This window comes from Podarcis bocagei (assembly GCF_964188305.1).
Source record: "Podarcis bocagei genome assembly, chromosome: 9".
In the NCBI taxonomy this organism is placed as follows: domain Eukaryota; kingdom Metazoa; phylum Chordata; class Lepidosauria; order Squamata; family Lacertidae; genus Podarcis; species Podarcis bocagei.
Genome location: NC_138134.1, coordinates 69,212,440 through 69,237,496, shown reverse-complemented (window position 1 = coordinate 69,237,496; position 25,057 = coordinate 69,212,440). Strand labels below are relative to the sequence as shown.

At 44.6% G+C, this 25,057-nt stretch overlaps 2 protein-coding genes across 2 annotated transcripts in view; one reads left to right on the top strand and one right to left on the bottom strand.

Moving 5' to 3' along the window:
• Positions 1-22,140, top strand: part of ANXA3 (annexin A3) — a 38,360-nt gene extending 16,220 nt beyond the window's left edge. Inside the window, exons 4-13 of the mRNA XM_081207320.1 lie at positions 1,329-1,423; positions 3,194-3,307; positions 5,575-5,665; positions 12,300-12,379; positions 13,962-14,018; positions 17,206-17,299; positions 17,441-17,536; positions 18,232-18,290; positions 20,134-20,256; positions 22,021-22,140. Coding sequence (XP_081063446.1) covers positions 1,329-1,423; positions 3,194-3,307; positions 5,575-5,665; positions 12,300-12,379; positions 13,962-14,018; positions 17,206-17,299; positions 17,441-17,536; positions 18,232-18,290; positions 20,134-20,256; positions 22,021-22,080 — 869 coding nt within the window. The 3' untranslated portion in view covers positions 22,081-22,140. The remainder of the gene's footprint in view (positions 1-1,328; positions 1,424-3,193; positions 3,308-5,574; positions 5,666-12,299; positions 12,380-13,961; positions 14,019-17,205; positions 17,300-17,440; positions 17,537-18,231; positions 18,291-20,133; positions 20,257-22,020) is intronic.
• PAQR3 (progestin and adipoQ receptor family member 3) overlaps positions 12,834-25,057 on the bottom strand; it is a 138,219-nt gene continuing 125,995 nt past the window's right edge. Inside the window, exon 8 of the mRNA XM_081207334.1 lies at positions 12,834-12,910. The gene's annotated coding sequence lies outside the window, so the exon portion shown is untranslated. The remainder of the gene's footprint in view (positions 12,911-25,057) is intronic.

The window sequence follows — 25,057 nt, the reverse complement described above, 5'->3', positions numbered from 1 at the left end:
GTGTCCTGAGTAGCGCACATGATTAGGACCAGGGTTTTCTTTTTCGTTGGGCATAAAGCAGGAACACGGAGCCTTTGTGAGCCCGAGGGCCACATTTCCTCCTGGGCAATCCTTCGAGGGCCACATGGCTTCTGAGCGGGGCCAGAGCAAAAGTGGGTGGAAGAAAGAAGGCAAACTTCACCTGTGTGCAGTAGGCCAATTTCTACAACACTCCTGGCATGAACAGGGAAGCGAGGTGTAGTGGTTAGAGTGTTGGACTAGGACAGGGGTCTGCAACCTGCGGCTCCAGAGCCGCATGTGGCTCTTTTACACCTTTGCCGCGGCTCTGGGGCGGATACTAGTGAGGGGAGGAGGCGCATTGTGCGCCCCGGCACTCCCCACTGTGGCGGGTGCTGTACTGGCTGTGATGTCGCATGGGGCGGTGCGTGAGTTAGTCACGCACCGTCCCGATGTCACCTTCCCGCCCGCCCGCTACATTGTAAGGGGCATGTACTCTGGTCACTGCATTGAAAGGGGGCATGTACGCTGGTCACTGTTTTGAAGGGGAGTGAAGAACACACACACAAAAAAAGGTAACTTGTTAATTTAACGTTTATTTCTATGAGGAGGAGTAATTCTGAGGGGTCAAACAAAGAAATAATAAAAAGTGACAAAAAAGTTATTTTTATAATGATGAGTTTTGCGGCTCCCAGTTGTTTTTTCTTTGGAAACGGGTGCAAGTGGCTCTTTTTGTCTTAAAGGTTGCAGACCCCTGGGCTAGGACCTGGGAGACCAGATCCTCAACTCAACCCTGAAACTTGCTGGGTGACCCTGAGCCAGGCATAGTCTCTTGGCCTAACCTACCTCACTGGGTTCTTGTGAGGCTAAAATGAAAGAGGAAGGAAACCTACAGTATGCATGCCACTTTGAGCTCCATGGAGAAAAGATAATAATAATAATAATAATAATAATAATAATAATAATAATAATAATAATAATAATAATAATAATAATAATAAATAATTAATAATAATAATAATTTTTTATTTATACCACGCCCTCCCCAGCCCTGACTGGGCTCAGGGCGGCTAACACCAAATATAAAACAATTGATTGAAATACAGCTTAAAAAACAAGTTTAAAATACAACATTAAAACATTAAAATGCAACCTCATTTAGGGTAGGCTATAAATGTAATAACGAATCAATAAAATATGTTGTAGGGAGTAGCAGATTGCAGTGGATTTAAACTCATTGTTTGAATGTGATTATTCTGATTTTTTTAGCCTGGGAGTTGAACCACTTTTTAGACTTATTTTTTTTTAACCGGTTCTGTTTTGCATTTTAGGTACTGACGAAAAAACCCTGATTGACATCCTCACGGGAAGATCGAATGCTCAGCGGCAGCTGATTGCGAAGGAGTACAGGGCAGCTGCGGGAAAGGTATGGTTCGGAGATGATCTCTAGGCTGCAAAAGACTCCATCAGGAATAAGGGGCGGGGGGTGTTCTCTTGTGATGATGCCATTAAATATGACCGCTCACTTGCTAGATCATCACTTTGTCGTGGTGAGTGGGCTTGCAAGTTTCTATGACCCTTGTGAGCGAAGCCATCGGGAATCTCTTACTCCCAGCAGGGTGTCAGCAACAGGCTGGCCACTGTAAGGCAGGATTCTGGACTAGATGCCTGGCCTGATCCAGCACGCCTCTTATGTTCTTATCAAACATAAGAAGCAGGAGACCAGCCTTCAAAATGCCCCACTTGGCCATGAAGCTTGCTGCAGATGGTGTCATCTCAGACTAACATTAGTTGTTCTTGCAAAGCTACCTTGAGATCCAGCCTGTTTATAGCATCCTGAATTTTTTAAGGACTGGGCAGAAACAGGGTGGTGAAAGTAGGGCTAAAGTGTTGTGCCTGGTATGTATGTAGGACACATGGGTGGGGGACTATGAAGCCATATGCTTCCTCAACCTCGGCCCTCCAGATGTTTTGAGACTACAATTCCCATCATCCCTGACCACTGGTCCTGCTAGCTAGGGATCATGGGAGTTGTAGGCCAAAAACATCTGGAGGGCTGAGGTTGAGGAAGCTTGCCATATGCTATCAGCAGTCAGGGTGGATTAGTGAGGATCCTTGGGAGGTTAGGCGTGTTAGAATTCCTGCTCCATGATTGCAGTCATGGGATTGTTGTCTATCACATGACGGTATATGTTTTGACTCCACAAAGTGGGAAGTGACGGAGACAGGATGTTTGTCTTACTGTGTTCCGTGAAGTGGGACTCTTGTCTTTTGTCTTTTCCCCTTTGCTGTCTGATGCTGGAGAGAGAGGGAGCCATGTTGCAGTGCTCCGTGTGTGTGTTTATATGTAAATAAAGTAGATTAGCCAAAATGCTGAGTTGCTGAGGTCTGTTACGCAAACTGCGAACACTCTGCAGATCCCTAAGTGTGCCGGTGTCTGTTGGCATCGGTCGCTGTGATGTTCAGGCTGAAGAAAGCTAATGAAGCTCCCGAACGATTGACCAGGAGGGAGAGAACATGTCAATTGGGCATGTGTCTCTGCCAAGGTCCTACTCAAGGGTTGGCTGAGCTCCTGACAAGGAGGTCAGGTCTCTTCAGTCCGGGATGAGGCAGAGATCTAATTATCAATTTGCATGTCTGGACCACATCAGGCTGTAGGTGACACATGATGGATTCTCCCCCCCCTCTTTCTTCCATGTAGACAACCTTCTCCTAGTTTTCCAGCTGCAAGGATCTTTTGGATGGAGGAGCAGTCATTCCTAGCGCACCCTCCCATGCGTGTTTATTTTCTTGCTGCTCTCATTATTTTAAATTGACATAGCCACCCATCAGTAAATATTTGCTGGGCACCTTGAAAACAAAGCACATTCTTAAAAGCCCAGCATGTAAACATTTGCATAAGCAATGAAAGACATCAAAACAAACAAGCCATGCTTGCAACAGTGATGGAATGAAACCACGTGCAGCCCAGATTTAAAACCACAATTAAAACAAATTTTGGCTGCTTAATGTGCTGTGTGAAGTGGTCTTGCCCAGGCACGGTTTTTTGTCCTCCCTGAGAACGAAGCTACAATTAAAAGAGAGATTCAGTGGACGGTTTATCTCTGTTGTAAAGGGCAGACCGTCCTTGGAGCCTGGATAGGATTTTTGACAGCGAGAAACATTGACAGCTCTGTTTCTTTCTCTTTTTGAAAAGGATATGAAAGATGCTTTGAAGGGAGATCTCTCTGGCAATTTGGAGCGTATAATGGTGGCTCTTGTAACGCCTCCGGCAGTGTTTGATGCTAAACAACTGAAGAAATCCATGAAAGTAAGTCTACGAAGGCAGCGCTGCGCCTTCTGTTATTTACTCGTTTGGGAAATTTTGCTTGCCATATTTTTTTTTTGCATCCGCTGCTGTTTTGAGGAAATTAAAAGATGGCCATATTGCATTGCAAGAATGTGTTGCATTCTCAAAGTAAAGGAAGGATATTTACTGTATTTTTCGCTCTATAAGATGCACCAGACCACAAGACGCACTTAGTTTTTGGAGGAGGAAAACAAGAAAAAGAATATTCTGAATCCCAGAAGCCAGAACAGCAAGAGGGATCGCTGCGCAGTGAAAGCAGCAATCCCTCTTGCTGTTCTGGCTTCTGGGATAGCTGAGCAGCCTGCATTCACTCCATAAGACGCACACACATTTCCCCTTACTTTTTGGGAAGGAAAAAGTGAGTCTTATAGAGCAAAAAATAGGGTACTTGAGGCGTTCCCAAAGTAAAGGAAGGATTGAACTCTGATTAATAAGAATACACACAGAGACTTGAACCAGCAAGACTCTGGGAAGGGTGCATATAATTGTATCTCTCTGTGCCTATCCCTGTGCTGCTCCTGGCCCAGGTAGTTTTTATTCACAAAAGAACTTTTTACAGAGTGTTCGTAAGAACCAATCAGATTTCTTCTGAGCATTTCCACAAACCCACATGGGGAGAAAGTTAAACCACTATAACTAATTAATCACAGGGTAAACAAAGAACAGAACTACAAAGAAGAGCATGTGGTAACCCTGGAGGTAATAAACAAGCAATACATATGATAAGAAGGATGGCCAGGAGGACAGTGACCATTATCACCTTAATGGGAGATCTGTTTCCTGGCCCTAAGATTAACATCCTACATCAGAGGAACTTGCCCACTATCTTTATGGCCCAGGATGCATGCCTGGCAAAGCAACTGGGCTGTGTACATGACACGAGAAATGGGCAGCAGAGGCAAAAGGGCATGAAGAGGGGATGAATGTAGAATCTTATGGGATTTAATCAGAAATTATCGTCAATATATCAAAACCAGTCAACACAATGCTTTCATCGTGGACACGATGGCTTGATGTATATTTTATAATTCCTCATGGTAATCCCATCTGATCCCTACAGAATGTCTCATTTTAAATGAAGTTGTCTTTGCACATGGTTTGGGATTCAGAAAAAGGCATGTGGAGGTTGCAGCCACTTTCAAAGCTGGACCTCTGCTTGCCATTTCCCTTGCATCAATGGTCACTTAACGGAGGAGACAAGCCGCTCCATAAAACTGAGCAGCAGCTGGCCTCTTCAGCAGAGGTTTGGGCTCCACTTCTCCATACAGTTTCCTCTGGTGTATGCATGCCTCTTCTCTGGATTTTGGCCCCAGAGGACACACAGATGTTCTGCTTCAGGCATGGCATTCTGTCCCAACAAGGACCATCACATTTGTGTCAATGAACTGGGACGCTATATGCTGTAAATATCTTTCTCAGTGCCACCAATCCTTTCAGAGGGCAGCTCAGTTCTAAAATCCATACTTTGGACCAGCAGTTAATGGATTGATCAATTCATTGGTCGATGCTTTCGGCACCCATTTAAACTGTTAGCTCACACCATTGACTGTTCGCCAGTGGTGTTAACCAATCCCGATAGGTGCAGTCAAGGGAATGATAAGCCCCCTGTGGCTTCGGTGAAAAAGTTAAGCACTCGCTTAAAGCCCTTGTGTTGATGTAAGTTAGGAGCTTAGATGTTCTTGGCTGAATTGTCTTCAGTCCATCTCCCTTCTGCTGCCATGAATCTTCAGGATGTTACCGCCTCTGTTGACATTTTGTCTTTTGGCTCTTCAGAAGCTTGCTAAATGCTAGATCCCCAAGGAGGCCCTACAATGGAAACCTACAGTGGAAAGTGCCTAAATCATAGCATCTTAGTTGGAAGGGACCCCAAGAGTCTCATCTAGTCCAGCCCCCCGCAATGCAGGAATCTCAGCTAAAGCATCCATGACAGATGGCCTTCCAACTTCTGCTTAAAAACCTTCTAGGAAGGAGAGTCCACCATCTCCCAAGGGAGACAATTCCATTGATGAACAGCTCTTACTGTCAGAAAGTCTTTCCGAATGTTGAGTCGGAATCTCCTTTCTTGTAGCTTGAAGCCATTGGTTCAATTCCTACCCTCGAGGAGCAGGAGAAAACAAGCTTGCTCCATCTGAAAGCCCTTGAGACATTTGAAGATGGCCATCCAATCTCCTCTCAGTCTCCTCTTTTCTAGGCTAAACAAATCCTCTTACTCTTCTTTTTGCTTCTAGGGTGCTGGAACGGATGAGCATGCTCTGATCGAGATCCTGGCCTCAAGGACTAGCAAGCAAATGAAAGAAGTAGCCCAGGCATATTACACAGGTAACGATGACTTGGAGTGAAGGGATTCTGGTCAGGCAGGTGCTGTAATTGCTACTTTTCCAGCAGACAATACTAGCTGGAGATTGGTCAAAGAGGTTTCTTCAGTCATTACAGGAGGATGGGTGGGGAGAAGACCTTTTCTTGCTGGATAGCTGAGGGGTGCAGTTCTGGGCTGGCATGGAGAGGATGAAGCAGGCAGAAGCTAGTCTGTTGCAGTGGAATGCCGTCTCCTTCAGCCACCAAGATTTTGAGCATTGTCTTTCCCTGCAAACAGAGGCTTCTTGGAGGCTGACTTACTTGGTGCTCTGATGAGTCAATAATGTCATAAATCTAAGGAGTAAATCTAGCAAAGTTATCCTGAGGTATCTGAGCAATCTCTTAAACAGCCTGGAGTAATGTGTCAGGCCCTTATAAATCTTAGCTGCTTTGCCCTTTGAGAATATATATCGCAAGATTCATTAAACCCGGCTCCATGGTGTCAATTAGCCACTTTAACAATGGGGGCCAAACTCCTCTCCTTATGTAGTTGGGGCCCTTCCAGAAATCCTTTTGAATGTGTGTCCAGGATGGTTTTTGTGCTTTTTGGTGCTGTCAAGGGCGTTCAGGCATGATCACACTTTCAATACCTTTTGTGCAAAGTTTTGGGGCAGTCAGATCCCTTTTCTTGATAGTGTTCGTATCCTCGCCTGACTTGATTCTCTTAAGATCAACTACATTCTGTTGGGTCTTCTCCAGCAACCTAATATGAATATTCATTTATTCATGTATTCATTTATAAAAGAAAAGAAAAGAAAATGTGAAGAAAGGGAAACAGAGAGAAGAGGAAAATGGACCAAAACAGCAATGTAACACATTAAGTAAAGTCAAATTTAAATGCTATAGGTTATTATATAGATATAAGTGACATTATTATCCTAGTCTAAATATGGTTACCAATAACCCACCACGTTGTGTATTAAAGCTTTCCGGATATCAATATATTTGTCCAAACAAAGTCTGTGTCTATAGTCAACCGGTTCGTACCTGTAATTGTCATGAAACCAATGGAACAAGCGAGTAGCTATTAAACCAGCCTTTCTCAACCTGTGGGTCCCCAGATGTTGTTGAACTACAACTCCCATCACCCCTAGCTAGCAAGGCCAGAGCTCAGGGATGATGGGAGTTGTAGTCCAACAACATCTGGGGACCCACAGGTTGAGAACCACTGTATTAAACCCTCATCCCCTTTACTCAGTTTTGGCTGACATCAGCTGGCCACTTTTCTGCTTGCTGGGATGCTTGGCAGGCCTTCCTCCTTGCAACCCATCCCCAGATTGCTTCGGTTCTTAGAGGTCCTTTCCTGGAAAGGTTCCTCTTCTGCTGCGTTTCAGAAAGATGAATTGCTGAGCTGTAGAGAAGCTGAGCATGATGGATTGGGCAGTTTAATGCAGCCAGCCCAGAGGAGTCTATACTTGGAGCCGGTACAGCTCTGGGGGTAGCAGCGAGGCCCATGGCTTTGATTAATATCTGGAAGATTTATGGCTGTTTTCCTGGTGAAGTGGGTAAAGCTTTTCACTAGGAGTGCATTTAGCTTCATGCTTGAGCACGGCGTATTCTAATAGGGAGCCCTGCAAGCTGAGCCAGGCAAATAACACAAGTTTGGAGAGCACGTTTATTGAGCTGTGATGGACTTCTTGGAGGCCCGCTGGCATTGCAAGCGAACGATTGTGGTTAATTGCTTGGCAATGTCCTCTAAAAGCAGGCGGGGGGAATCTCCGGCCCTCCAGCCCTTTCCATTTGGCCCTCAGAATTCTGTCCAGCTGTCCAGCTACTTTCTTGGGCTCCATGATCACTGCAGATGGTGACAGCAGCCACGAAATTAAAAGACGCCTGCTTCTTGGGAGAAAAACAATGACAAACCTAGACAGCATCTTAAAAAGCAGAGACATCACCTTGCCAACAAAGGTCCGTATAGTTAAAGCTATGGTTTTCCCAGTAGTGATGTATGGAAGTGACAGCTGGACCATAAAGAAGGCTGATCGCCGAAGAATTGATGCTTTTGAATTATGGTGCTGGAGGAGACTCTTGAGAGTCCCATGGACTGCAAGAAGATCAAACCGATCCATTCTTAAGGAAATCAGCCCTGAGTGCTCACTGGAAGGACAGATCCTGAAGCTGAGGCTCCAATACTTTGGCCACCTCATGAGAAGAGAAGACTCCCTGGAAAAGACCCTGATGTTGGGAAAGATGGAGGGCACAAGGAGAAGGGGACGACAGAGGACGAGATGGTTGGACAGTGTTCTCGAAGCTACCAACATGAGTTTGACCAAACTGTGGGAGGCAGTGGAAGACAGGAGTGCCTGGCGTGCTCTGGTCCATGGGGTCACAAAGAGTCGGACACAACTAAACGACTAAACAACAACAACAACAGGAAGTGTATCTCTTGAATTGAAGCAGTGTTTCGCGAGCTTGGGTCCCCAGCTGCTGAACTATAACTCCCATCATCCCTGACCACTGCTCCTTCTAGCTAGGGATGATGGGAGTTATAGTCCAACAACAGCTGGGGACCCAAGCGTGAGAAACGTCGATTAAGGAGGAATGTGTGTGTTGGGGTATGAGCAGGCAAGTTTCAGAAGAGGCGGTTCACTACTTGACCACCGCCTTGAGTTAAGCCAGCCAGCTGAGAAATACAAATTTATGTTTATTCATTTACTGTATCCCTACCTCACCTTTTTTTGTTCAAGCAAGCACAAAGTTTTCCTCGCTCCTCAGTGAATCCCACAACAACCCTGTGAGGAAGGTTAGGCTGAGAGACAGCAGCTTGCCCAAGATCACCCAGTGAGCTTAAGGCCGAGTCAGAATTGAACCCTGCTTTCCCAGTTCCTAGTATTATACTCTAAACCAGGCATGTTCAAAGTCCGTTTTGGGGGCCTAATTGTGGATATTTCACCCCTCCCATTGCAAGAATCTCCTGACAATGTTTTCAGAAAGGAGGGGGCGGAATCTGCTCGTTGCTTCTTCCGCTCCAACCTGACCCGGAGAAGAGGAGGTTAAGGGGTGATATGATAGCCATGTTCAAATATATAAAAGGATGTCACATAGAGGAGGGAGAAAGGTTGTTTTCTGCTGCTCCAGAGAAGCGGACACGGAGCAATGGATCCAAACTACAAGAAAGAAGATTCCACCTAAACCTTAGGAAGAACTTCCTGACAGTAAGAGCTGTTTGACAGTGGAATTTGCTGCCAAGGAGTGTGGTGGAGTCTCCTACTTTGGAGGTCTTTAAGCAGAGGCTTGACAACCATATGACAGGAGTGCTCTGATGGTTTTTCCTGCTAGGCAGGGGGTTGGACTCGATGGCCCTTGTGGTCTCTTCCAACTCTATGATTCTATGACCCTGTGGGAGTCTGAGTGTTATCTATGTAGAGATAAGATGACTGCTTAAGCAACTGTAACACTCATGCAGTCCAGTAGCCTCCGATAGTCATTAGTCTTTAGTTACTAGTTTATTTTAGTTTGCAGTAGCTGTAAAAGAATAAAGAAGTTATGCTTCAGAGCCGTCGTTTGTATAGTTCATACTCTGCTGTGCTCCGCTGACTTTGGCACCGAGTTTGGTCTCACAGCTCAAAGTTGTGAGTCCATTGCACTTAGACCTGCTTCCCCGCAGTGGAAGGTCTCTGGAAGTGCTTTCCCAGCTCGCTTGGCCCAGTCGGGGCTGAAGAGGTTGAGCCCAGTTGTTGGCACCGGCTCAAAGGCGAAGCTGACTGACCTAGTATTGACTTTGCAAGAGCCAAACACTAGTACGAAAAGGGTCTTAGAAATAATCCAACTGTTTGGCCAGGTAGCTGGATTTAAGTTGAATAAACAAAAAACCAAAGTTTTAGGAAAAAACTTAACAGAGATGGAAAAAGAGGAATTCCAAGAAGAGACAGGGTTGACGGTGGTCAAGAAGGTTAAATACCTAGGGGTTTATTTGACATCTAAAAATGTGAATTTGTATAAGGACAATTATGAAAAATGTTGGTCAGAGATTAAAAAAGATCTAGAAATATGGTCAAATTTGAAATTGTCAATGTTAGGCCGAATTGCAGTGATTAAAATGAATGTATTGCCTAGAATGTTATTTTTGTTCCAGACTTTGCAGATTCTGGATAAGATGGAATGTTTCAAGAGGTGGCAGAAAGATATTTCGAAATTTGTCTGGCAGGGCAAAAAGCCCAGAATCAAATTTAAAATATTGACAGATGCTAAAGAAAGAGGGGGTTTTGCCCTGCCGGACTTAAAATTGTACTATGAGGCAGCAGCATTTTGCTGGCTGAAAGAATGGATGCTCCTCGAGAACACAGACATTTTAGATCTGGAAGGTTTCAATAACGCTTTTGGTTGGCATGCATATCTATGGTATGACAAAATCAATAGTGCCTTTAAAAATCACATTGTTAGAAAAGCATTGTTCAATGTTTGGATAAGATATAAAGATCTGTTGGAAAACAAAACCCCTAGATGGGTGTCACCAGTGGAGGCCAAGGCAGTGAAGAAACTCAATATGGAGGTCGGATGGCCGAAGTATTGGGAAATTTTGGAACAGGATGGAGATAAGTTCAAATTACAAAGTCATGAGAAATTGAAACATAAAGTACAAAATTGGTTTCAATATCATCAGATAATGGAATTTTTCAAACAGGACAGGAAAATTGGCTTCCAGGTGGAAAAATCAAAACTAGAAACTGAATTGTTAGAACCCAGTACTAAGAATTTATCTAGAATGTATAACTTGTTGCTGAAATGGAATACACAGGACGAAACAGTCAAATCGGCTATGATTAAGTGGGCACAGGACGTTGGTCATAACATTATGTCAGCTGACTGGGAATGGTTATGGAACACCGGTATCAAATTTACGGCATGTAATGCCTTAAAGGAAAACATTATGAAAATGGTTTACAGGTGGTACATGACCCCAGTCAAGCTGGCAAAAATTTATCATTTGCCCGATAACAAATGCTGGAAATGTAAAGAGACTGAAGGTACCTTCTATCACCTTTGGTGGACATGCCCGAAGATTAAGGCTTTCTGGGAAATGATCTATAATGAAATGAAAAAGGTACTTAAATGTACTTTTCCCAAAAAACCAGAGGCCTTTCTCTTGGGCATTGTTGGCCAATTGGTGTCAAAGAGGGATAGAACTTTTTTTATGTATGCTACAACAGCAGCAAGAATACTTATCGCGAAGTATTGGAAGACACAAGATCTACCCACTCTGGAAGAATGGCAGATGAAAGTGATGGACTATATGACATTGGCCGAGATGACAGGCAGAATCCATGACCAACGAATAGAGACGGTGGAAGAAGAATGGAGAAAATTTAAAAGTTATCTTAAGGACTATTATAAACTTAATGAATGTTAAAGTGTTGTGGTTCTCAGAAACAAAGGGATACAGTGATACAAGGTCAGAATATGGAGAGGACTAAGATGACAGAGGTTGGAAAGTAACAATTGGGAGTTGCTATAAAATTATGGACATTGGGATGCAGAAAGGGGGGGTATGGGGAAGTCCGAGAAAAGAGGTTTATGAAAATAGGTGATGAAATTATACATGTATGTTTGTCCTTTTAATTGTTTGTTTGTTTTCTAAAATTTTGTAAAACCAATAAAAATTTTATAAAAAAAACACAACAAAGGCGAAGCTGACACTAATCTGGCCCGCCGGTCAGTTTAATCCGGCCCCTGTGGCAGTTTATTTCCTGGTTGGTTGGCCCTTTGGTGGGCCCTCACGGCCCTTCACTTCATCAAATCTGGCCCTCTTTGAAAAAGTTTGGACACCACTGCTCTAAACACTACACTGAACTGGGTGTTAAATCCTTTTGATGCTGGACTCTATGCTCCCTTTATGGCTTTGAAGTTGTCCCATAATCTGCCCCTTAGGACTGACTCTAAGGCAAAGCCATACCTTTCTTCCATTGACAAAAGGGTTGACTTAACATCTGCCTTTATCAGAATATTATCTAACTGGGATGACAGCAGGGTGATTTAAGCAGGTCCATTCCGGGCACTAAAGGTCCTTGCCGGTTCTCCAGAGGTTCAGTGTGAGTGGGGTAGCCTGGGAGAGGCCATTCTCTGTGGCAGCCCTTAAATTGTGGAATTTCCTCCCACATCTGACACATCTGGCATCTTCATTATCCAGCTCCCAGGATACCTTGCAGCTTCTTCAGAAGGACACACATTAGCCTGTGGTCCGGAGCTTCCAAGAATAAAGTTCGGCCATTAAGGCCTTTCTAGAAATTTCCTCCATGCTCCAAGGCCATTGTCAGGCAAAAGGCATCTTTCAGATTTAGGATATTGAGGCACAGCAGCTGTCTGGCCCTTCCTTAAACTGTTAGGAGAAACTTGGTTGGAACCAGTTTGATTTCATGTGAGATGGCAAGCATTTTTTTAAAAAATAATACTTGAAATTATGGAAAACAAGGCTTTAGTTGTGTGGGGCAGCCTCTCTTTGCCTGTGGCCCAAAATTAGAGCTGTGGAATCCAGAGGACTCAGTTCGGCACTCCTTTGTGAGGCTAAAGATGGGGTCTATAGCCTGGGAATTGTCGTACGCATGGCATTCCTTACTGCTCCTGGTCCCTGAAATTTTGCTTATGGGCTTTTTCTTTCCAGTTTATAAGAAGAGCCTCGGGGATGACATCAGCTCCGACACATCTGGCGACTTCCGACAAGCCCTGTTAACTCTGGCTGATGTAAGAGAGCCTCCAGAAATTCTCTTGTTATCTGTCCTTGCCCGTTTACGGCCAGGTTGGGATTCCAAGATTCCCAAATCCGTTAGCTTATTTGTGGTATTTCTTTCTTTTTGGGATTCTGCACCTCTCTTTCAACAGGCCCTATGGCAAACGTTGGGTCCAAATCCTGTTGATCTCCTCCTGCACTGAGTTCCGATAATGATGGCACGTTCAGAAGAAGACTGTGCATGAGATAAATGTTGAACTCCACAGCTGCATTGGCTTATATACCGTATTTTTTGCTCTATAAGACTCACTTTTCCCCTCCTAAAAAATAAGGGGAAATGTGTGTGCGTCTTATGGAGCGAATGCAGGCTGCGCTGCTATCCCAGAAGCCAGAACAGCAAGAGGGATTGCTGCTTTCACTGCGCAGCGATCCCTCTTGCTGTTCTGGCTTCTGAGATTCAGAATATTTTTTTTCTTGTTTTCCTCCTCCAAAAACTAGGTGCGTCTTGTGGTCTGGTGCGTCTTATAGAGCGAAAAATACAGTAACTGGTCACTCTGGCTCTTATAAATACACAGTTCAGAGCGTAGGAAACTGCCTTGAGTCAAACCATTGGTCCACCTTATACTGAATGGCAGGACTTATTCAGCATTTGGCAAGACTCTTTCCCAGTTCCAACTGGAAATGACAGGAATGGAACCCAGAGCCTTCTGCCAGCACTGGATTTAGGGCAGTGCGGGTGGTTCCCTCACATGGCGTACCGAGCCAAAGGGGCACAAAATAATGATGATTATGAAACCTATATTTAAATGGGTACCATATAAAGATCCATAAATAGCAACTGTACCCAAATAAATTGTCAAAAGAAGAAATATTTAGCGGTGGGCACCAAATTTCGTGCCCAGGGCTTCATATTACCAAATTCCACCCCCCCTTCTGCATTCAAAGCAGATGTTCCACCATAGCCCTTTCCTTCAGCTGACCCTTCTCCTGCCCCCAAATCTGTTGCCTGGGGTGGGAGCATCACCCATGGGAGACTGGTGCCTGGTAATGCCTGGTCAACCTATATAGGTAAAGGTAAAGGGACCCCTGACCATTAGGTCCAGTCGTGACCGACTTTGGGGTTGCGGCACTCATCTTGCTTTATTGGCCGAGGGAGCCGGCATACAGCTTCTGGGTCATGTGGCCAGCATGACTAAGCCGCTTCTGGCGAACCAGAGCAGCGCACGGAAACGCCGTTTACCTTCCTGCCGGAGTGGTACCTATTTATCTACTTGCACTATGACGTGCTTTCGAACTGCTGGGTTGGCAGGAGCAGGGACCGAGCAACGGGAGTTCACCGCGTCGTGGGGATTCGAACCACCAACCTTCTGATCAGCAAGTCCTAGGCTCTGTGGTTTAACCCACAGCGCCACTTGCACGTAAATCCATTGCTACAGGAGTACGCTAAGTCTTGTGCCTCCTGCAAAGGAAACCTTGTCATGTCTGTTCTCGATCTCCCGTTTGCTTGTGACATAGGACTGGCGCCAAATGCTGTTTAATGTGACGGGTGCTCTTATTTTACTTTGCTTTTTAAAACCTCTCTCATTGTGTTCACAGGGCCGAAGAGATGAGAATCAAAGACCGGATGAGCAGCTAGCAAAGAAGGACGCTCAGGTAACAGCAATTCAGAAAGGTGTCGGCTGCAGGTTTGGCCAATCAGGAAGTTTCCAAGCTGTTTAAAAACGTTTCTTAGAGTTTCTGAGCCGGCAAGCCGCCTGAGAAACAGTTTCTATCCCAATGTGATTTTGGTTTTAACGCAGTGTAAGGTAGTCTCTATGGGAGTATATTGTATTTAATTATGGGGTATCAGAGTTTTTAGGGGGCTAACCAGGCTGGGATATCTGGGATAGCAGGCTTGTTGGTTTTTGAAAGTCTGATGTAGATTTTTTCAATTTCGTTGTTCTGTATGGGACAATGACAATAAAGATTATCGTATCATATTGTATCGTAAGCTGTGCAGGGCTGGGATTGCTCCATCCTTCTGAAGAAGCATTTTGGGGGGGACATCGGGATGTCTGCATCTCCAAAAGGACATTGGAGAGTTGGAAGGAAGTGCATAATAATAATAATAATAATAATAATAATAATAATAATAATAATTTTTAAAAAATTATTTATATTCCGCTCTCCCCAGCCGAAGTGGGGCTCAGAGCGGCTGACAACAGTAACAATAACACGGTTTACATAAAATCACAATCAATTAATTGAAATACATTCTAAAATCAATTAATTCTAAAATCAATTCAGAGTCAATTTAATGACAATAATAATAATAATAATAATTTATTATTTATACCCCGCCCATCTGGCTGGGCCTCCCCAGCCACTCTGGGCGGCTTCCATAAAAACCAAAAATACAGTAAAATGTCACACGTTAAAAACTTCCCTGAACAGGGCTGCCTTAAGATGTCTCCTGAATGTCAGGTAGTTGTTTATCGCTTTGACATCTGCTGGAAGGGCGTTCCACAGGGCGGGCGCCACTACCGAGAAGGCCCTCTACCATTTGGCTAGAGTTCTATGAGGATTACAGAAGGAGAGGGGGGGGGGTCAGACTGTGCCTTGGCCAACAGCCTGGTGGAAGAAAGCAACACAGAGGCTTTTGGCTTGAGGACGCTTCTGCATTTGTTTTTGTTTTTTAAAAATTTTTTTATTGGTTTTTCACAATTTTTATAAACACAAACAATACACAATACAAACAAACAAACACATAAACAAACATGTATAATTTCAAATCCTTTTTTCTTAAACCTTACTTCACCGACTTCCCCATACCTCCCCTTTCTGCATCCCAATTTCCAAATTTGTTTCAGCAAATCCTGTCCCTTGGTTTTATCAAATTTTCCCTTATTCTTTTCTTTTACTTAGTCTTTTACAGCTGTAGTCCCCTTTTTTCTAAAACCTCAACATTTTAGCATTCATTAATTTTACAATATTTCTTAAGATAAATTTTAAATTTCTTCCAGTCTTCATCCGCCGTCTCTTTCCCCGGTCTCGGATTCTGCCAGTCATCTCGGCCAGTCCCATATAGTCTATCACCTTCATCTGCCATTCTTCCAGAGTGGGTAGATCCTGTGTCTTCCAATACTTTGCGATGAGAATTCTTGCTGCTGTAGTAGCATACATAAAAAAAGTCCTGTCTTTCTTTAACACCAATTGGCCGACCATACCCAAGAGAAAGGCTTCTGGTTTCTTGGGGAAAGTACATTTAAGTACCTTTTTCATTTCATTATATATCATTTCCCAGAAAGCCTTAATCTTCGGGCACGTCCACCAAAGGTGATAAAAGGTACCTTCAGTTTCTTTACATTTCCAACACTTATTATCAGGCAAATGGTAGATTTTTGCAAGCTTGACTGGGGTCATGTACCACCTGTAAATCATTTTCATAATATTCTCTCTTAAGGCATTACATGCCGTAAATTTTATACCGGTGGTCCACAACTGTTTGAGGACGCTTCTGCATTTGAGACCTCTTTTCTTTAGGGAGGAAATACATTGGTAAGGTGTACAGACATAAGCCAGAGTGTGGACAGACCTTAGCTGCAGATCGTGGTTATGGAGGAGAGATCTTAACTGTGATCTCAGGTTCAGACAACACACTAAACCAAGGTTTGTCTTGTGCTTACTTTAAAAGCCCGGGGTGATGCAAATCAGGTGCGATACCAGCACATCCGTGTGTTCGTGCAAACACAGCCTCTTGTCTGCAGTCCTACCCATGCTTGCCAGGGAGTAAGCTCCATTGAAAAGGAGGGCAAATACTTCTAAGCGGACGTAAACAGGGCGATACGATAGGGGTGTATGAAATTCTTAATGGAAGTTTTCAGAATTATGCAGTGTGAAGAAAACAGCTAGGGTTTCTCCCTCCTCATAATGTAAGAACTTGCCAGCCAGGGAAAAGGATTGGCAGGAGATTTCAGGACAGGCAGAAAGTACTTCTTCACATAAGTAATGATGAACCCCAGACAGAGGGGGGCCAGAGGCAAAAAGTAAGAGGGCATCTGCACCTTTATTGATTTTTATTAAATTTTATTTAGTTTTTTCAGATTTTGAAATTTACAAACAATTATCAGACAACCAACATGGAAAGAGAATTCCAAAGATTCTTCTGGATTTACCTCCTTCCCTTTGTGGGTCCTTATATTAACCTTTTCCTCCTGCATCTTGTCTATTAATCCAAAACTATTAAATCTCCATTATCTTCAACTTTAAACTGTAATAATAATAATAATAATAATAATAATAATAATAATAATAATAATAATATTTTATTAATACCCTGCCCTTCCTGGTTCAGAAAACCGGGCTCAGGGCAGCTAACAACAAATTTAAAACACTTAATTGATGCAACAAAAAACAACTTAAAATACCGTATAAAATGTGAATAACAATAAATTCAGAATTCAAAAATCGATTTAGGGGGGAAATCCATCCAATAAACATTAGATGATCACCAGGGCTAGCTGGCTAAATTAGCCCTATTTGGGCCAGCGAGGAGACCAGGGGAGAAACTATAAGTGTTATTCCAATTCGACTAATAATTTTAACGGTTTACATTGGTTTTTAAGGTAAATTATATATTTTCCCCATTTCTTATTTTTTAAAAAATGTCTTCCTGGTTTCTGAGGGCTTCTGCACCTTTAATAGCTGCAGAAGGGGCTGAAATTCCCTCAGCAACTAAAGCTGCATGAGCCCCAGCCTTCCTCCTTTGCTAACCTAACTCGGAAGTGTTTAGAATGCAACAGAGACCCGGCAAAGAATACAGGCAAGCTTTTAATCTGTAGTCTTCTTCTTCTTCTTTTAGATCCTGTACAACGCAGGCGAGAAGAAGTGGGGGACCGACGAGGGCAAATTCATTGAGGTTCTGTGCTTCAGCAGTTTCCCTCAGCTGAAACTAAGTAAGAAACCATTCTGGGGGTCCTCTCTTTTTTTGTGCTGCTCAGCAAAGGGAGACAGAAAGGGCAGGTCTTGCAAATTTTTCTACCGCCTGGAGATGCCCCTTAACAGCGCTGGCGTTCTTATATCTTGTCATTCCTAAGCCTTTGAAGAATACAGAAATATCAGTGGGAAGAAATTGGAAGACAGCATCCAGAGCGAAACCTCAGGAAGTTTTGAAGACCTGCTACTGGCCATAGGTAAGGAGGACTTGAGGAAATTGGGTCTGTGTGAGATATAACTACAGTCATACCTCGGGTTACAGACGCTTCGGGTTGCGTGATTTCGGGTTGCGCACCATGCCAAATCCGGAAGTACCGGAATGGTTACTTGCGCATGCACAGAAGTGCTACATCGCTGTCCCCTTCTCCTTGTGCCCTCCATCTTTCCCAACATCAGGGTCTTTTCCAGGGAGTCTTCTCTTCTCATGAGGTGGCCAAAGTATTGGAGCCTCAGCTTCACGATCTGTCCTTCCAGTGAGCGCTCAGGGCTGATTTCCTTCAGAATGGAGAGGTTTGATCTTCTTGCAGACCATGGGGCTCTCCAGAGTCTCCTCCAGCACCATAATTCAAAAGCATCAATTCTTTGACGATCAGCCTTCTTTATGGTCCAGCTCTCACTTCCATACATCACTGTGTGCAAATGCAGTTAACATAATTACCCACAAGGGGGCAGCAGTAAGAAAAAATACCGACAAAGGCATTGTAAACAAGCACGGAACAGAATGCATTAACATGCATCTGCTCTGAATGAGGGTTGGATGTTTTGCAAGCACTGTGGATGCCCACCAATTTCACTTTTCTGCACAACCTTGGCACTCCTCCAGAGCTCTTCCAGCAGAGAACATGCAGTAATGGTGTAAACTGCTAACCCTCTTCTTTCTTTCTTTTTATAGTCAAATGTGCAAACAACACTCCAGCGTTCTTTGCTGAAAGGCTGCACAAGTCTTTGAAGGTAAGGACACAAGACGCTGCCTTCTTAAATCAGTCGTTCAACCTTTATCGGCGTACAAAGGAAACAGGAATATTTGGGTCGAAACATACAATTGGCATCTGTTCACAGAAGGAGATGCTTTGAGATGAAACTATAAGGTTAAAAAGTACCAGTCAGGTCTTATGATGACGTCGTTTCAGGGTCGGATTTAGGTTTGATGAGGCCCTAAGCTACTGAAGGTAATGGGGCCCTTTATGTGTTCAGCTGTCCTTTGTCAACAACAAATTGTCGCCGTTTTTTGTGTAGAATATTATATGGTAATTATGGACATACAGTCATACCTCAGGATAAATACGCTTCAGGTTGAGTGCTTTCGGGTTGTGCTCCGCGGCAACCCGGAAGTAACGGAGTGCGTTACTTCCAGGTTTCGCCGCTCGCGCATGCGCAGACGGTCAAAATGATGTCACGCGCATGCGCAGAAGCGGCAAAACGTGACATGCGCAGACGCGCTGTCGCATCTTGCGTTATGTTCAGGATGCGAACGGGGCTCCAGAACGGATCCCGTTCGCATCCCGAGGTACCACTGTAATAGGTATCTAAAGCCATTTGCACATAACAGAATGTGTATTTTATCAAAGTAATTGTTGAACTGAAATACAATTAAGAAGTATATTAATAGTGAAATTTTTGGGGAGGGGCCAACGGAGTGGGGCCCTAAGCTATAGCTTGTTTAGCTTATACATAAATCCAGCGCTGCGTATTTTCATGGCGTTGCTCCCATATTCTGCTCCTTTCTCCATACTGCCAGGCCCGCAGCTATTCAATAAAAAGAGAAACCCTGTAGGAATCAGAACAATTTAGCCTCTCCTTCAGAATGAGGCTCAAACATTTGTTGTTGATTACTTCATAAAATGGAATGCGGGGGGCGCTGTGGGTTAAACCACAGAGCCTAGGACTTGCCGATCAGAAGGTTAGCGTTTCGAATCCCCGTGACGGGGTGAGTTCCCGTTGCTCGGTCCCTGCTCCTGCCAACCTAGCAGTTTGAAAGCATGTCAAAGTGCAAGTAGATAAATAGGTACCGCTCCGGCGGGAAGGTAAACGGCGTTTCCATGCGCTGCTCTAGTTTCTCCAGAAGCGGCTTACTCATGCTGGCCACATGACCCGGAAGCTGTACGCTGGCTCCCTCGGCCAATAAAGTGAGATGAGCGCCGCAATCCCAGAGTCGGTCATGACTGGACCTAATGGTCAGGGGTCCCTTTACCTTTTACTTCATAAAATGGACAGTAGAACAAGACATGTGCAATGGTCTCAGCCTGTCCTACACCGCAAGGACGATACCTCTCTGAATTTGGAACCTTGGAGAACCTTTCCTGCAAGATTGCAGGCAGCATAGCACTGAATCTTGCAAGGGAAAAAGCTATGCGCTGATGAGGATTGTATAGGTGGTGTTGCTATGGAGCAGCCTTGCCAAACAAAGGTGGGGGAGGAGCCTTCTTAGGGCTCTCTGTTGGACTCCAGTTCCCATTAGCCCCAGCTAGCATGATGGGATATGAAGTCTAACAATATCTGGAGAATGGCAGGGCATCCCTAAATTAGAGGGAAGTTTTCTGCAGTTTTTTGCAAAACACGTAAATAGTGTGTGTGTGTGTGTGCGTGTGTGCGTGCGTGTGTGCTTTTCAAAGTACAGAGTCTGTAGAAGAGGGAGTTACTGGGTTCTTTTTGGTTTTTACTTTTATAATGTGTTTTTGTGTTTTTATATTGTGTTGAAACTACTCTGATACCTGGGGGTATTGGGCGGTATACAAATTTTATAAATAATCATAATGATGATGATGATGATCATTATCCCTTTCCTTGTTGATAGGGGGCTGGGACAGATGAATTCACACTGAACAGAATTCTGGCATCCAGGTCAGAGATTGACCTCTTGGATATTCGAGCTGAATATAAGAAACTGTACGGTGTCTCCTTGTATTCTGCTATTAAAGTGAGTACCTCAATTGCTTCAGGTACATTCCAGATCTCTTTCTCTCTCTGTGTGTGAATCCACTTCTTTGGTCTTGGACATGAAAGACACTGTTGGAAAGCAGAGGGAGATGGAAGGTGATGGAAGTTAAGGAACATTTGTCCTCTCTTACCTGGGGCAGATCCCTAAATGTCACCCGGGCTCTCTTAATTCTACACAGATGGGTTCTATGACAAAGTAGACCAATCCTCTCTCAGCCCTGATAGCATTTACCTAAGAGAGGACAAATTTACCTAAGGTAAAGGTAAAGGACCCCTGGACGGTTAAGTCCAGTCAAAGGCGACTATGGGGTTGCGGCACTTATCTTGCTTTCAGGCTGAGGGAGCCAGTGTTTGTCCATAGACAGCTTTCCGGGTCATGTGCCAGCATGACTAAACTGCTTCTGGCGCAACGGGACACCGTGATGTAAACCAGAGCGCACGGAAACACCGTTTCCCTTCCCGCCACAGCCGTACCTATTTATCTACTTGCACTAGTATGCTTTCAAACTGCTAGGTTGGCAGGAGCTGGGACAGAGCAACGGGAGCTCACTCTGTCACAGGGATTCGAACCGCTGGCCTTTTGATCAGCAAGCCCAAGAGACAGTGCTTTAGACCACAGCGTCGCCCGAGTCCCGTAAACCTACCAAGCTCTAGCTGGCAACCTGGCATTGTGCTGCAGGCTTTAAACATTCTCACGCTTTTCTGGGCTTGAACAATGCTGCCTGTTGCAGAGGTTTGCGAGAAGGTGAAATGACTGGCCAAAACGTGACTTCTCTCAAGATGCTGAGTGCTGTTCCAAGAAAGCATAAGTGAACACACTGCTAAATGTTTAGGTACTTTCCTGAACTGGGCCATGAGCACAGAATCCCTGAGAACCTCTGCTATCATTTTTATAAAGCAAGTTTCTGGTCCTCATTGATGTGAAAACATCACATACGAAATCGTGGCAGGCAGCTCTGCAGAAGCTTTCCCACTCACAGGCATTGGAGCTTCTGAAACTTTCTTTTCAGTCACCCAGAAGCTAGCCTGTCTTCCCCCCCCCCCATGCCCAATGCAAAAGAGGGACTTTTCAGTCCTTGTGCAAAAGAGGGACTTTCAGCCAGTCTAGCTTGTCATGCTGATCTGCGCCACTAGGGAATGTTGCAAGAGCCCTGTGTCCTCTATGCATTTTCTGCATATCAAAAAAATAAATAAAAATGAAGATGCTTTAAAACTGTAACCACCACTCCAAAAATTAAACAAACTCAAAGTAAATATTGCAGGTGGTGGAAATCTGTGTGAGAGCAACCATGTTTGCATATGCAGATGCCCGTGAGTGGAAAAGCTGAGGCTTCCTTGAGGCTGGGGATAGACACACTGCGGAGGCAAGCTCACTGCCCAGATGTCTGCTGATAACGAGGGCCTCCCCGGGCTATCATGTTGAGTGGAAAACAAGCTCAGCTGTTAACTTGGTGGTTTTATGGGGGATCCAGATGTCTTTTTTAAAGGTTTCCTTTCGCCAGCACTCTCTCTATAGCAGCAGCGTTCTCTTGCTAGACAGGAAAGCCTTTGCGTAGTTTAATGGTCCTCCCATAGCCTGGGTCTTGCTCTATGGCATAGTTAGTTTAACGGGTGATGTGGCCCAGCAGCCATAACTGCAGCGCAGTGCTGCTTTTGTCTATAAATGGATTTACCACGTGAAGAGATTGAAGCGTGCCTCTTTAATGTGGCTTCCTGACTGTTTTTTGTTTTACCCCCTTTGCAGTCTGACACTTCTGGGGATTATGAGACCACGTTGCTCAGGATCTGCGGTGGAGACGACTGATGGGGATGAAGCCCGGGCAGAAGCGCTGAGCCCTGGAGTTTTGTGCTGCAGTCCTCCTCTACTTTGTGCTGCAGTCCTCCTCTGCGGAGTTTCTGAATGTTTAAACAAGTGTAAAATTGCCACCGCGTTTTCTTTATCGCTTTCTCAATTAGGCTCCGTAACAAGCAGATGCTTATTTTAGCACCTCCCTCCAGGCAATTGATGACATTTGCCACCACACACGCTGTGCCTTCGGATGAAACCTGCGCCCGAAATTGTACCGGCCAGATCTGCTGGCGCTAAAGAAATTGTTGATGCCCGTGAGGTTGGAATCTGCCTAGATATATGAAAGACATAAATCAATGAGTTGTATATATCCAGTATCTAGTGCTCTCTCTCACTATTTGAATACAGCTTCCCCCTGCCAAAAAAAAATCCTTTACCCCCATATTATTATTGCTTTTTGCTTTTATATGCGAAGATCTAGCTTATCAGCACATGCTGCTGTTTTTTCTAAAGCACCATGCAGCCATTGTGGTTTTCAAGCTGTATTGCAGAATCGATGTAGCTGACACTGACTTTATTATAAGTTAGATTCTTGGGGAGAGGGAGAGAGGAAAGCTGGCAATAAGGAAGTGGCCCACTGCCAACTGGCAACACATTATGAGTAAGTACCGTATTTTTCGCTCTATAACACGCACCTGACCATAACACGCACATCGTTTTTAGAGGAGGAAAACAAGGGAAAAAATATTCTGAATGAAACAGTGGACGTATCATTTTTGTGCTTCATGCTGTGGCCACAGACATGTGATCTGATGGTGAATTTGGGGTGACCCAATGCAAAAATCCTGAGAATCCCTGTGGACCCATACTTTTAAACCACATTTTTGCACCATTGCAGCCCCAGGCAACAGTGGGTGCGTGATTTTTTTGGGGGGGGACAGGCTGTAGCCATGGACATGCTATGTGCTCTGATGGTGAATTTTGGCTGACCCAATGCAAAGATCCTGAGGATCCATGTGGATCCATGCTTTGTAACCACGTTTTTGCACCATTGCAGCCCCAGGCAACAGTGGGTGCGTGATTTTGGGGGGGCAGGCTGTAGCCATGGACATGCTGTGTGCTCTGATGGTGAATTTGGGGTGACCCAATGCAAAAATCCTGAGGATCCATGTGGATCCATGCTTTGTAACCACATTTTAAGTGGGGAGGGAAGGAAAAACACAGAAGGCTAAGAATGCAGGAGAGGGCTATAACGTGAGGAAAGGAAGGCAAAAGTTTCCCCCCACCCACCCACACAAGCCAGCCAGCGTGCTCTCTCTCTCTCTCTCTCTCTCTCTCTCTCTCTCTCTCCCTCTCCCTCCCAGCTGCATGTTTTCCGGCTGCCTGATATATACGTATTTTTTTTAACTGCCTTGACAGAAGAAAGCATTTTAACTGCATTAAGAACTATTTAGCAGCGAAACCTAAGCTTTGCCATCCCTTAAGAGGTACAGACACTGTAATCTTCCAGATCGCATGAATTTACAGGCAAAACACTGTTTAAGGATTTCATCCTTTTAAATGGAAGAAAGCATATTTGAATGCTGTGTGTCTCCAAAAACAAAAAGCAGGAAGTCAAATCAGAATTTTAAGCCGAACCTGTAATCTCTCTTCCCTTCACAAACATTGTTCCCTCCGGAGCAGGGAGAGGATAGAACGAAGGACGCTCCTTTCCTTTCCTCTCTTCTTGCCTGGAGGGGAGGGGCTTTCCCTGCTCTTTGTTCCGTTTGAGCAAACACAGTAACGAAACAGAGAGGGTGGGCAGTAAGACCCTGAGGCAGAATGCAGGAAAGCCATCACTTCCTCTCTCACGGAGCTCCCTTCTCCCTGAAGCGCGGTTTGATTTTTGCCTGATTTTTCGGCTCCAGGGACCACACATTCGCTGCATAACACGCACAGACATTTCCCCTTCCTTTTTAGGAGAAAAAATCTGCGTGTTATAGAGCGAAAAATACGGTAAATAAGTACCGGTAAATTTTTATTTATACCCCACCCTCCCCGGCCAAGACTGGGCTCAGGGCGGCTAACATCAAATGTCAAGTACAGTGGTACCTCAGGTTACATACGCTTCAGGTTACATACGCTTCAGGTTACAGACTCCGCTAACCCAGAAATAGTACCTCGGGTTAAGAACTTTGCTTCAGTATGAGAACAGAAATCATGCTACAGTGGCACGGCGGCACCAGGAGGCCCCAATAGCTAAAGTGATACCTCAGGTTAAGAACAGTTTCAGGTTAAGAACGGACCTCCAGAACGAATTAAGTTCTTAACCCGAGGTACCACTGTACATTAAAACACAATCAAACAATTGATTAAAATACAGCTTAAAAATTAGAATCAGGATAAAATTAAATGACTGCCCATGAAATTATAACCATAGGGGTTGGGAACCTCAAGTATTCATCAGGGCTGGCTATCCATGTTGGTCCCACATGAGCCGATAAAAGGTGTGGTTGAAACACCTCCTGGAAAATCCTGCCTTCCAGAGTTGTGGGACTCCAGCTCCCATTGTCCCTGACCATTGGCCATTCAGACTGGGAGCGATGGGAGTTGGTAGTCCTGACAAAATCTGGAGGGCCACACATTTCCCATCCCTGGCTTGCCAGTAGTGCATGTGAAAAGGATCTAGGGGTCTTAAGTAGATCACATGAGGCAACAACGTGATGCAGCAGCAAAAAAAGGTAATGCAATTCTAGACTGCATCAACAGTGTTCAGATCCAGTCTAGTGTTCGGATCAAGGGAAGTCATAGCACTGCTGTATTCTGCCTTGGTCAGACCACACACCCAGAGTACTGCGTCCAGTTCTGGGTGCCACAATTTAAGAAGCTGGAATGTGTGCAGAAGAGGGTAACCAATATGATGAAGCATTTGGAAACCAAGCCTTAAGAGGAACGTTGGGTATGTTTAGAGGAGGAGTTTGGATTTGATATCCCGCTTTATCACTACCCGAAG